The 14,146-nt window shown below is 39.2% G+C and overlaps 1 protein-coding gene across 1 annotated transcript in view; it reads left to right on the top strand.

The window, feature by feature from the left end:
- LOC110466516 (DNA-directed RNA polymerase II subunit RPB1-like) overlaps positions 1-13,944 on the top strand; it is a 39,187-nt gene extending 25,243 nt beyond the window's left edge. The window contains exons 3-7 of the mRNA XM_021523050.1: positions 8,561-8,705; positions 8,996-9,102; positions 9,288-9,429; positions 9,868-11,104; positions 12,123-13,944. Coding sequence (XP_021378725.1) covers positions 8,561-8,705; positions 8,996-9,102; positions 9,288-9,429; positions 9,868-11,104; positions 12,123-12,132 — 1,641 coding nt within the window. The 3' untranslated portion in view covers positions 12,133-13,944. The remainder of the gene's footprint in view (positions 1-8,560; positions 8,706-8,995; positions 9,103-9,287; positions 9,430-9,867; positions 11,105-12,122) is intronic.
- The last annotated feature ends 202 nt before the right edge of the window (positions 13,945-14,146 follow it).

Below are 14,146 nucleotides of genomic sequence, written 5' to 3'. Positions count from 1 at the left end.
ATATATTATTTACAATCATATAGCTCATGGTTTTTCACAGGGCTTAGTGAATTGTCAGCTTTGTAAACAGCAGGTTGGGTTGTTAGGATAGCCTTTTTGTACTTGAGTTTCTAAATATGATATCATTGATTGATGAAACAAAATGTAAATGTTTTGTGAGCCTTACCCTAACACCCTTCAGTTGTTTGTTCTCCCATAGTGTCAAAGTTTACCTGGTATTAATGAAGTTCACGTTCACAGGTGTTACTGTGCTAGTGGTTCTCTATCCTGTGTAGAGTTTACAAATACCTGCTAATGAAGTTTACGTGCACAGGTGTTACTGTGCTAGTGGTTCTCTAACCCTTGTAGAGTTTACAAATACCTGTTGATGAAGATCACTTTCCCAGGTGTTACTGTGCTAGTGGTTCTCTAACCCTTGTAGAGTTTACAAATACCTGTTGATGAAGATCACTTTCCCAGGTGTTACTGTGCTAGTGGTTCTCTAACCCTTGTAGAGTTTACAAATACCTGTTGATGAAGATCACCTTCCCAGGTGTTACTGTGCAAGTGGTTCTCTAACCTGTGTAGAGTTTACAAATACCTGCTAATGAAGTTTACGTGCACAGGTGTTACTGTGCTAGTGGTTCTCTAACCCGTGTAGAGTTTACAAATACCTGTTGATGAAGATCACCTTCCCAGGTGTTACTGTGCAAGTGGTTCTCTAACCTGTGTAGAGTTTACAAATACCTGTGAACGTGAACTTCATTAACAGGTATTTGTAAACTCTACACAGGTTAAAGAACCACTAGCACAGTAACACCTGTGAACGTGAACATCATTAACAGGTATTTCTAAACCCTACACTGGTTAGAGAACCACTAGCACAGTAACACGATCCTGTGCTAGTGGTTCTCTAACCTGTGTAGAGGTTACAAATAGCTGTTAATGATGTTCACGTTCACAGGTGTAACTGTGCTAGTGGTTCTCTAACCCGTGTAGAGTTTACAAATACCTGTTGATGAAGATCACCTTCCCAGGTGTTACTGTGCTAGTGGTTCTCTAACCCTTGTAGAGTTTACAAATACCTGTTGATGAAGATCACGTTCCCAGGGGTTACTGTGCTAGTGGTTCTCTAACCCGTGTAGAGTTTACAAATACCTGTTAATGATGTTCACGTACACAGGATCGTGTTACTGTGCTAGTGGTTCTCTAACCAGTGTAGAGTTTAGAAATTCCTGTTAATGATGTTCACGTTCACAGGATCGTGTTACTGCGCTAGTGGTTCTCTAACCTGTGTAGAGTTTACAAATAGCTGTTAATGATGTTCACGTTCACAGGTGTTACTGTGCTAGTGGTTCTCTATCCTGTGTAGAGTTTACAAATACCTGCTAATGAAAGTTTAAACGCTCACAGGTGTTACTGTGCTAGTGGTTCTCTAACCCGTGTAGAGTTTACAAATACCTGTTGATGAAGATCACCTTCCCAGGTGTTACTGTGCTAGTGGTTCTCTAACCCTTGTAGAGTTTACAAATACCTGTTGATGAAGATCACCTTCCCAGGTGTTACTGTGCTAGTGGTTCTCTAACCCGTGTAGAGTTTACAAATACCTGTTAATGAAGTTCACGTTCACAGGTATTTGTAAACTCTACACAGGTTAAAGAACCACTAGCACAGTAACACCTGTGAACGTGAACATCATTAACAGCTATTTGTAACCTCTACACAGGTTAGAGAACCACTAGCACAGGATCGTGTTACTGTGCTAGTGGTTCTCTAACCAGTGTAGGGTTTAGAAATACCTGTTAATGATGTTCACGTTCACAGGTGTAACTGTGCTAGTGGTTCTCTAACCCGTGTAGAGTTTACAAATACCTGTTAATGAAGTTCACGTTCACAGGTATTTGTAAACTCTACACAGGTTAAAGAACCACTAGCACAGTAACACCTGTGAACGTTTAAACTTTCATTAACAGGTATTTGTAAACTCTACACAGGTTAAAGAACCACTAGCACAGTAACACCTGTGAACGTTAACTTTCATTAACAGGTATTTGTAAACTCTACACAGGGTAGAGAACCACTAGTACAGTAACACCTGTGAACGTTAACTTTCATTAACAGGTAGTTGTAAACTCTACACAGGTTAGAGAACAACTAGCACAGTAACACCTGTGAACGTTTAAACTTTCATTAGCAGGTATTTGTAAACTCTACACAGGGTAGAGAACCACTATCACAGTAACACCTGTGAACGTGAACTTCATTAATACCAGGTAAACTTTGACACTATGGGAGAACAAACAACTGAAGGGTGTTAGGGTAAGGCTCACAAAACATTTACATTTTGTTTCATCAATCAATGCATGATATCATATTTAGAAACTCAAGTACAAAACCTGTGAACGTGAACATCATTAACAGCTATTTGTAACCTCTACACAGGTTAGAGAACCACTAGCACAGGATCGTGTTACTGTGCTAGTGGTTCTCTAACCAGTGTAGAGTTTAGAAATTCCTGTTAATGATGTTCACGTTCACAGGTGTAACTGTGCTAGTGGTTCTCTAACCCGTGTAGAGTTTACAAATACCTGTTGATGAGGATCACGTTCCCAGGTGTTACTGTGCTAGTGGTTCTCTAACCCTTGTAGAGTTTACAAATACCTGTTGATGAAGATCACCTTCCCAGGTGTTACTGTGCAAGTGGTTCTCTAACCTGTGTAGAGTTTACAAATAGCTGTTAATGATGTTCACGTTCACAGGTGTAACTGTGCTAGTGGTTCTCTAACCCGTGTAGAGTTTACAAATACCTGTTGATGAAGATCACGTTCCCAGGGGTTACTGTGCTAGTGGTTCTCTAACCTGTATAGAGTTTACAAATACCTGTTAATGAAAGTTTAAACGTTCACAGGTGTTACTGTGCTAGTGGTTCTCTAACCTGTGTAGAGTTTACAAATACCTGTTAATGATGTTCACGTTCACAGGATCGTGTTACTGTGCTAGTGGTTCTCTAACCTGTGTAGAGTTTACAAATACCTGCTAATGAAGTTCACGTTCACAGGCGTTACTGTGCTAGTGGTTCTCTAACCGGTGTAGAGTTTACAAATACCTGTTAATGATGTTCACGTACACAGGATCGTGTTACTGTGCTAGTGGTTCTCTACACAGGTTAGAGAACCACTAGCACAGGATCGTGTTACTGTGCTAGTGGTTCTCTAACCTGAGTAGAGTTTACAAATACCTGTTGATGAAGATCACGTTCCCAGGTGTATATAATTACTATGCTAGTGGTTCTCTAACCTGTGGTGTTTACTGATTGGTTTAGTATCCTCACATCACACTTGGACTTGTCAGTTTTGTTTCAACAATAATAATAAATTTGTTGGTTTTGGTTAGCAGACTGACCAGACTCTTGCATTTGAGGAAAAGCAGTATTAATTTTTAAATATGCCTGCATGTAATTCTATCTAGGGTGTAATGAAACTTTAGAGGATTGTTGCCCATAACCCAAGGGTGTGGCATGACCTTACTGAGTAATACGCCAAGGCCATACCCAAATTTCAAGGTAATTGATCATCAACATCTTCAGACTATTCACAACATAGTATCCAACTCATAGCTTAGTAATTAATATAGTCTCTTTCCAAATAAGATCTACAAATTGGGTACAAAATGTTCATAAATGATTTAAAGATAGGATGAGATTGCGGGGGTGATATTAAAGTGGGATGAGATAGTCCAAAATAACTGTCTCCCCATCAACACATTCTAAAAGGAGATAGTTATATCCGAATATAGGGGAGGGTGATATTGTGTGGTGAGGTTGATATCTATATCCTTGTAGAATAGCGAGGGTGATAAGATAACTATCTCCTTATAGAATGGTGAGGGTGATAAGATAACTATCCCCTTATAGAATAGCGAGGGTTATAAGATAACTATCTCCTTATAGAATGGCAAGGGTGATAAGATAACTATCTCCTTATAGAATAGCAAGGGTTATAAGATAATTATCTCGTCATAGAATGGCGATGGTGATAACATAATTACCTCTTTATAGAATGGCGAGGGTGATAAGTTAACTATCTCCTTTAGAATGGTGAGGGTGATAAGGTATAAAGATACAAATCAAATGTGATTGCTTATAATGTATAAAATGGTGATGGAAGGCATGATATCATGAATACTAAGTCATTGCAGAATTATTTGAACTTGTAAGCAAAAGTGGGCTTAATATGATGATTAAAAACATCTGAGAGAAAGGTTGTGAGCGTAACTGGGTGTGGAGTGGCCTTGGAGAGATTTAAACATTACTGGACTTACGAGTATATATACTGTGTACTTATATATGTACACCTATTGATTAGATAAGAATTATGTTCTAATATAGCAGATAATGATCAGCTATGGAAGTGTTCTAAAATTATACCTGACAAAGATTTAACCGCAGAATTAGGTGATTTTGTAGTTTGTTTTTTAAAGTTGTTAGTGTCTCCAAGGAAAAAAAAGATAATGTCGCCTTCCCTGTTGGAAAGGGACAAGTATGTTATGATACGAGGTGTACTTATCTAGTTTTTAATCTCAGCTTTATTCAAATGGAATGGATTTCCTGCATATCATTGATCAGTCATTATTAAATTGCTGCCGACAGAATTACACTCGGAAGTGACAGACAAAATTTACGCTGTGAAACGTAATACCCCTATTCAAATTGTCAGCCGTTTTAAATTTGTCATTTAGTAATTACATTTTGGTGTAGCTTCGATGGTCGCCCATGATCAGTGTTTGTCTGATACCTATAAACACCCACAGTTTTCCATAAATAGAACTTGTACACAAAGAGTAAATAAAACTGCTGTTGCTTTATATTAACGCAGGTTGTGTATGTCAACTACGTTCAAAATGGCTGAGACAAGCATGTGTAAACATGACTGTGATGTGTATTGATGGTCGAGCCGTCAGGACTTATTCTCGGTTCACAGTCAATACCATACAATTACAGGTTTTCTTCCTCTTTGAATAATAATTTTCATTTGTTTAGATATAATTAACAAGGAGATTTTCAAGCCCTGTCTTATACTAAAAAGTTTACAAGGTTTTCTTACCCCCGATCACTTCTATATGGAGGTGATTTTAACAATCTCCCAATAGAATTAAAATCACTTAGCAGAATGTCATTCAGCTTATAGGCTTTTGTGTTAAATCAGTGAACCAGACATTGGGTTTGCAAATATTTTTATCATATTAAATTGATCAGAGGTTTGATCAGGTATAGAACTGTTAGAGTTTTTTCAGTTCCAGTTGTCAGGTTTGTATAAGGTAATGGAGACAGGTAAAACATTAGCAGCGTAAAGGTTTGTAGAGATCTGTGTGAGTGAGCAGCCATACAGCAGGCCTCAGGTGTGGGCTTATCACACAACAATGTAGCTCATACCAATATATAAACTCTTATCAGCAATTAAATTTCAAAGAGAAATCATAATAAATAAAAGAGCATGGTTCCTGTTAGTCTTGTGGTCACCAAAGAGACGTCAACTACCAAATTTAAAGGTTCAGGTGTACTTCAGGACTGGCTACTGGCTTAGTTTAACAGTGCGTCTGACTGGCTATTTTAGTACTTTGTGCCTCTGAACTTGCAGTTTGTGTGTATACTTTTGCAGGGCAATTCTTGAATAACTGCTATAATTTAGCTATACTTCCAGACTGTGTAGTGCTGACCCTACTTGTTATGGACTGTAGTTCTAGAGTTACTATATTTTGTTTTTGAAATTATTTCAAATAAACTGTACTTCTGAATCTATTTTAATGTGCAGTTTTCACATGTTAGGTTCCTTTTATATAGCTAGGTGTATCCAATACTGATGTAAGCCTTGGGTCCCTCAAGCTCTATAGCTAGGTGTATCAAATACTGATGTAAGCCTGGGGTCCCGCTATAGCTACATGTAGGTACATATAAGCCTGTGGTCCTGTTATACATGTAGCTATATGTATATCCCACACTGGCATATAAGTCTGGGGTATACCTCTATAGCTAGGTGTATCCAATACTGATGTAAGCCTGGGGTCCCTCTATAGCTATGTATATCCCATACTGGCATATAAGTCTGGGGTACCTCTATAGCTAGGTGTATCCAATACTGATGTAAGCCTGGGGTACCTCTATAGCTGGGTGTATCCAATACTGATGTAAGTCTGGGGACCTCTATAGCTAGTCGTATCCAATACTGATGTAAGCCTGGGGACCTCTATAGCTAGGTGTATCCAATACTGATGTAAGTCTGGGGTACCTCTATAGCTAGGTGTATCCGATACTGATGTAAGCCTGGGGTACCTCTATAGCTAGGTATATACCACATTGGCATATAAGCCTGGGGTACCTCTATAGCTATAACTAGGTGTATCGGTGTCTTATACAGACATAAGGAGGGAATATTGCTGCCGTATCCACATATTATTAACTCAGAAAAAAAGTAAATGTGGAATTACCATATGGTCCATTGAGAGTGTTTTTTCTGAACGTGTCTTTGCTGTGTAACAATAACACTGAGACGTGTTGACACAAGTGTTGACACTGTATTGTGAAATCCACAAGGTACTCCATGTATATTCATTATCACCGTCTTTATAAAGGCCATTGATTTGTACGTTAAGAGCCCTGGCATTGATCTAAGTACTGGATCAATATACAGGTAGACATACATTTACTCGAATCAGGAATTGTCAAGGTGTAGCTAAGGCCAGCACCACGATAACTGTACTGTTTAGGGTAGAGACATTACTTATCTCTGGGGAAATTATTTGTTGGTTTTTACAGATAGTTTTCTGTGACTAAAGTTTAATTTAGTGAAACAGTTTGGGAGAAACTGTGTAATTAGTACACCACCTGTACGTGTACACTGGGCACAAGTACACCACCTGTACTTGTGCCCAGTGTACACGTACAGGTGGCGTACTTGTGCCCAGTGTACACGTACAGGTCGTGTACTTGTGCCCAGTGTACACGTACAGGTGGTCTACTAATTACACAGTTTCTCCCAACCTGTTTCACTAAATTAAACTTTAGTGAAACAGTTTGGGAGAAACTGTGTAATTAGTACACCTCCTGTACGTGTACACTGGGCACAAGTACACCACCTGTACGTGTACACTGTTGGCACAAGTACACCACCTGTACGTGTACACTGGGCACAAGTACACCACCTGTACGTGTACACTGGGCACAAGTTGCTGATACATGTCAATATACAGGTGGTCATGTACATACTCTCACCAGTCATTGATAAACGAGGCATGACTTTTTCTCAACCGTTACTGAGAGTAACTTAATTAACCATTAAGTAATGCAACCATTACTGAGAGTAACATAATTAACCATTAATTGATACAGCTATTACTGAGAGTAACCTAATTAACCATTAATTAAAACAACCATTACTGAGAGTAACCTAATTAACCATTAATTAATACAACCATTACCTCGACATTGTACAAAGGGCATTCCAAAAAAAATAATCCACAACATTCAAATAAGGAAGAACTTTCTTTCCCTACATGTAGTAAAATTATGGAACGGTCTTCCAGAGGAAGTGTTCAGCACCATCAATACATACATTTAAAAAACAGACTTGATAAGTATTGGATTGATCAGAAATTGAAATGGTGTTACGGAGCTAATATATTTTGTTAAACATGTGATGTCTATAGCCGAACTTTCATATAGGTGTACTTGTATGTATTGTTTTATAACATGTCTGCTGTAGAGGATCATACAGATTCTGTATAGGAAAATAAACTGATGTTCATTTATATATTTATGAAACCTATACTCAACAATTACTTGGAATATACCCTAAACCAGTTTTACTGAATATATCATTTCCAATTAGGTGATTATCTGTAAAATAGATACCGACAGTGGTGGGTGATCAAGCATTGATGGTAAACATTGATACTGGAGGCTTCAGTTTAGTTACAACTTCACTGATCAGGCAGTATTTCTCTAGATCAGAAAACTTATAAAGGGAGACAATTATTACATAGTAACATGTGACATATACAGAACTGAGTGTAAACCACTCGCAGAGTCCGGACTATATACAACACAGACATCAGACAGCACTGGGCAATGGCGGTTCAAGTTCACCATAATGTTCTCTTCTTCCATTGCCTAAATGCACTTGCATATTTCAATTTATCGTGGATACCAAAATTTACTAAGCTTGCAATTATGGTTTAAACAAGCTAATCAAGGATTACTATAACTAACATGTAAACTGATATACATCAGTATACTAACTCTTTGTTTGGATGAGTATTAGCTGTAAATATTTAAATCACAACTACTTTTTCAGTGGATTAATGGTTTTTTTTTTATTGACCTAAAGTGAAATCCTCGTTAGTAATACACAATTTGTCTTGATAAAAATCAAAAAAATCCTGTCATCATAAAAAACTTAAGCTATGAACAATTTGCCAGGAAAAGCCAGCAGACATTTTTTGTGAGAATGATACTTTGATGCTTTGTTAATTACCTGATTTTTTGATAATTACCAGGACTACATATTTATTGTTGATGTATTTACAGAGCTTTTACATCCGCTGCACCAAGGAGGGTGAGCCGACCTTCACCTGCCAGTGCAACGGAAACTGTGACATCGCCAAACAGGGCCGCATTCGGTGCCAATACTGTCGCTACCAGCGATGCCTTATGGCAGGAATGTGCCGTAAAGGTAAGCTAAACGATCATGATAACGCTGTATTATATTTTTATATTTTTCAGAGGTAAAATAGCATTTGATATCTTTTAGAGGTAAACTGGTATGTTTGGAAAAGGGAAACGTTTTTGTATTTACACCTATTTTATGAGGTAATTAAAGCTTGTTGTTTGGTGGGAAGTGAGCTTCATGTTCCTATGTGTGAGGTGAGCTGTTTCTTCCCGTGAGCAAGTAATCATTTTATTCCTCCTCTATAGCGAAGCCAAAGTTTTATTTTGTGAGTTAATGTAAGCTTTGTATTACAGAAAAGCCTGAGACAGTCCAGCCAGCAGAGGGCCAGGTGTTGTGTAAGGTGTGTGGAGACATTGCCAACGGCATCCACTTTGGAGTCAACACCTGTGAAGGATGCAAGGTCTGGTTCCATAGTCTAAATTATGTCTACATTTTATCATATAAACAATATAGTTATGTCAGTTTTAGTGGACAATTTCATAACCGTTCTCATGTCCTGGTCTCCTAGATTGCAAGTTTAAACAAAATAAATATCTTAATCTATTGGATACAATGTCTATCATTTGGTTATGTCTTTTTTCACAGAAATTCTTCCGACGTGGTTTGGTTGAGAACCAGAGCTACGTCTGCAAGGGAGATAAGAAATGTACCATCAATCCGCGGAATCGGAACAACTGTCGCTTTTGTCGCTACCAGAAATGTATCACTGTCGGAATGTCCAGAGAAGGTAATTAGCTTAAGGGAGACATTTTTATGATCTGTCTCAGTATACAGGACACCATGGTGACAACCTTATACCTAGCTGGTCTATGTCACAGGATATAGCGCTGCCACAGACACTTTGACTTTCTATTCATTTTCTCCAGATGGTAAGCATGGATGTAGACAAATTGTTTTTTATCCCTGTATGTACATGTATGGCTACCAGGGTTAGGGCCCTGCATGGAAGGACTTCCATATTGTCTAAGAATAAAATATTTAAGTTGGTAAGGCCCTGAAAGGAATTGTATATGTATATGGAGGTTGTAACTGTTGGGCTATTTAGGGTTTGTAGTAGTCCCAATACAGCTAAGAGTACAAGGCCCTGACAGGATCTCATACCCTGGCAGGACTTGGTTTTTCTCTCAGTATACCACATTTGTGAAATATTGAATTGTCATTGCAGCCATCAAGATGGGTCGTCCCAAGAAGTCAGATAACAGTGATGGCCTTCTGTCATGCTCACCTGGTGCTGACCTCTCTGACCTGTCTGAGGAGAGCAACAGTCCTCACTCCTCCCTGAGTGAGATGTCTCCTCATTCCTCCTACGACAGTGGAGCAGGCTCACCCATGTCCCAGCACGAATCAGACTCTAAGTCTGTCGACGAACCATCTTACATTGGCTTCCTGTTGGCAAGCAAGAAGATCAAGACAGAATCCCATGACTCAGCCTGTGAGCAGACAGACACCAAGAGGATGTCCATGCCCACAGATCTGCTATATACCCAACTGACCCCCATGTCTGACCACTGCTCTATGGGCAGTAACACCTCCCACTGTAGCCAGGCAGCCCCCTGCTGGACCACCCCTGCCTCCTCCTCCACCTCCATCAACAACTGGCATGCCCCAATCACTTCCTCCACCTCAGCCCGGACCCCCTGTGCAGCACCCATTCCTTCCAGTAACATGGGCCAGAACCAGCCAACAGCCCAGCCCTCTGCTCTCTCCTTCATGGAGGAAGAAATGGATGAAATTCTGGACTACCTCCAGACAGAACAGACGATCCAGGCTCAGGACAAAGTTCCCTGCACCACCCCCCGACAGCCCCAGCAAAACTTCAACTACTACCCTAACAACTTCCCCACCCGCTCCCCTTGTATGATGGACAGGAGTGGATGTCCAGTGCCACCACAGCACATGCCTGTGGAGACCACCACTGACCACACCTCCCCTACATACCCCGACCCCTCCTCCACCAGTGTACAGTACCCAAACTCACCCAACTTTTCAGATTCTCCCATCAATCCTACCCAATATCAGATGAACTCCCCCTCCCACAGTCCCATCTATCCCCACTCCCCAGGCAGTACAAGTCAGTACTGCCCCTCCCCCAGTAACCCCTGTCCTGGGTCTCCAGGCAGTACTTCTCAGTACATGAGCTCCCCAGCCAACTCCCCTCACTACAGTGGGCCACAATTCCATAGCTCCCCGGTCCACTCAGCCCAGTACCCTTCCAGTCCCAGCTCTAACTGTATGTATCCTGACTCCCCCCACAGTAGTTGTCAGTACTCCCCTCCACCACAGGAGCCCATCCACACCGACTGCCAACAGTACCCAGCGGTCATCAAGGCAGAGTTCCCCGGTAGCATGCCCCGGCTCCACCCCAGCCCTACCTACACCAGTACCACAGATGGTTTTAGCAGGTATGTATTCTTGTTACTGTCCATTGTAAACCTCATTCTAAAGACAATTTTTACTAAATATGTATGTAAGTACGAAAAAAATACTATGGAGATTTTACTCTAGTCACGGACAGCACCTCATAAAAGTGCATCTTATTGACAATATGTACCACAGGTATAAGATCTTACATGCGTTTTCATTGTATATGAGATTGATGAATAAATTTAAGAATGTTATACTTTAGCCTGTATCTGGTAAGCAAAAGTGGAACATTTGTACAAGATTCATGACAAGGAAACAGACTTCAGACCATTTTTTTCACGTGCTCAAGATTTTATGGGATATTGCTATAAATTTTTTAGCCAAAAATGATAAACATGTTACCCACTAAGGGGAGATAACCTTGTGCAGAATTGCATGCACTAAATTTTGATGTCATAAAAAGTTAATGCTGATATTGAAACGCCACATATGCTTTTGTTTACACTCATGCTATAATACTGTCGGTAGAGTTTTGACTGAAGTAATAGGATGGGAGAAAAATAATCATCCCCCACTTGAAGGTGCAGCAGAGAAGCGCCAACTATCTGGGTGATAATTTGGTTGTTTAACCCTTGGCAGAGCCTCCAGTTAGACAACCAAACACATCACCCTTGGTTTGGAGATTGTCATGTCAACTTCAAGATAGGGGACGATTCTATTAAACATTTGATGAGGTTAAAATAGGTCATATCAAGGTTAAATTCATATGCATAATTATGACATGGGTGTTTTCACTGAATAAGGTAAACTTATATTAAAAAAGGATATCCCCATAACTGACAGCCACATGTCATCTGTCATATTTGAAAGTTCATTTGACTTAATGTTGAGATCCACTACGCATTGTAGTTTGATACATACAACGCTCCACTAGATCAGCTTTAAACTTACCTAACACTCTCCATAGATATCGGTTCAAACTTACTGTTGATACAGGTGATTGTTTATTTTAACACCATTTCTTTCATATTCGCTATTTATGTTATGTTTTCATAGATCACGCTGAGGCATGTTTCGTGATGAGAAATGAGAAATATATGATGTAGCAACTCTGGCGACATCTTGTCACCAAGGGAGACAACTATGATGGATCTCCAAGTGCCCACACCTTACCCAGGCCTACACAGTGCCAGCTGTACACCTATTTATGTCATCGACAAGTTCCTGGCTGTCTTTTGACAGTCTTGTTGGAATTGCAACTACTAGTTCATTTAGTTTTATTCATTGATCATATTCATGTTATCATACGTACCTACCACTGTTACAGGGGGTGAATACTAGCTAAACTTACGAGATGCTTGTGTGACAAGCATCAAGACTTTTTTTTATTGATGACTAGTTTGGAGTGTGAGTAATGTTTATAGGACTCTTGATTTTTTAATTATATTTGACTAAAGGGTCTGCATTTCTTCCATGCTTTTTATGTTATACATGTATTTGCCATTTCTGAGCTTCTCATGACCCGGATCATATTAGTTGATCCAAGTTATTCCACTTTTTTATATACATTTTATACATTGTAATTATTGTACGACAGAGATATGCAGTCCTTTTTATAAAGTATCAGTCGAGTGTGAGACTTGATTCTTTCAATGACTTTGTTCTGAGTCGAGTTTGAGATTCAGGTATTGATAATGTAATATCTTATATGTGCATAATATGACAAAGCCAGCAATAAGGATTGCTGGAAGGCAAACTATGACGAGTACCATTGAACAGATTTCTTACGTTTACAAGGAACACTGTGAAAGTTGTTGTTGATGGCTCGACTGTGATACACAGTTGTTAAGTTTTCTGTTGGTGCAGTTTTTATTTGTTATATATAGAGTTTATATTCTCGTTGTTTGTATGAGGCAGCAGTGGGGAATGGACTCTAGTTCCACTACTACACTAAATTGTTAAAATTGTTAAATGCTTTTATTTTGTTAGATTTATTCATAACTTGTTAATTTTGTTACCTTTTTTTAAAAAAAAGTTTTTTTATTTCACAAATTTGTTCCCTTGTTATGAAAATTAACCAAAATCTATAAATTTTAAAGCTTGAAAAAAAGGTTTTGTTATTTGGACCAAAAAGATACGGAAAAGTTTCTTTGAAATGTTGTAGAGGGACTAGGAGCTGTTACCTAGTGTTGCCATGACAATGATATACTACAATGATATACTAACCCTGACCACAGACTTGTGTCTGTATTCCGTCCATTCATGAAACTGCTTTGCCACAGTTTCCCTAACAGTGCTTGAGTTACCTCAACCCCTCGACTAAAGCTTATCTTAGAGCTTACCTTGCTGAGCCAGTAAAACTTGACATCATCGAGATCTCAAATTTGATTGGCTGAGCTTTTGAGACCTGACTCAACTAGTTGTTGGCAGAATTGTGGCAAATAGTCAAAACTAACAATGAGTATTAATTTGTCATGTTTACATCAACAAGACTTGTGTATGTACCACAGTACAGGATTGAAATCACACCATCTTCAGTCTATTGACAAGCTTCACTTATGATCCGAGAAGACAGTTTGGACAAGTCTATACATTTTGTTTGTTTTATTTGACAAGGCCTATTTCTTGGTTGTTCTTGCTATGTGTCTGATTTTACATCTGTTTGATTGGTGAAGTACTATTTGTATCGACTACAACTTTCTGTTAAGATTCATTTTGCATGCCTTTTGTTAAACTGCAAAGGGATTTTAACATAGGAGTTTTAGTATCACTGATACCAACATAGAACTAATATTGCTATTAGAGAAGGGGCCGCAGTGGCCAAGTGGTTTAGGCGTCTGACATTCTGCTACCACTAGCCCTCCAACACTGGGTCGCGGGTTCGAGACCTATGTGGGGCAGTTGCCAGGTACTCCGGGAACTCCGGCTTTCCTCGACCACCAAAACCTGGCACGTCCTTAAATGACCATAGCTGTTAATAGGACGTAAAACACAAACAAACAAGCTATTAGAGACAGCGGAATTTATTTTTATGAAATTAAGTGAAATTGGATTTGACTTTTGTTTATATTCTATAAATC

This window comes from Mizuhopecten yessoensis, unplaced genomic scaffold, assembly GCF_002113885.1.
Source record: "Mizuhopecten yessoensis strain PY_sf001 unplaced genomic scaffold, ASM211388v2 scaffold11135, whole genome shotgun sequence".
Taxonomy (NCBI): domain Eukaryota; kingdom Metazoa; phylum Mollusca; class Bivalvia; order Pectinida; family Pectinidae; genus Mizuhopecten; species Mizuhopecten yessoensis.
This window is presented reverse-complemented; position numbering and strand designations above follow the sequence as displayed.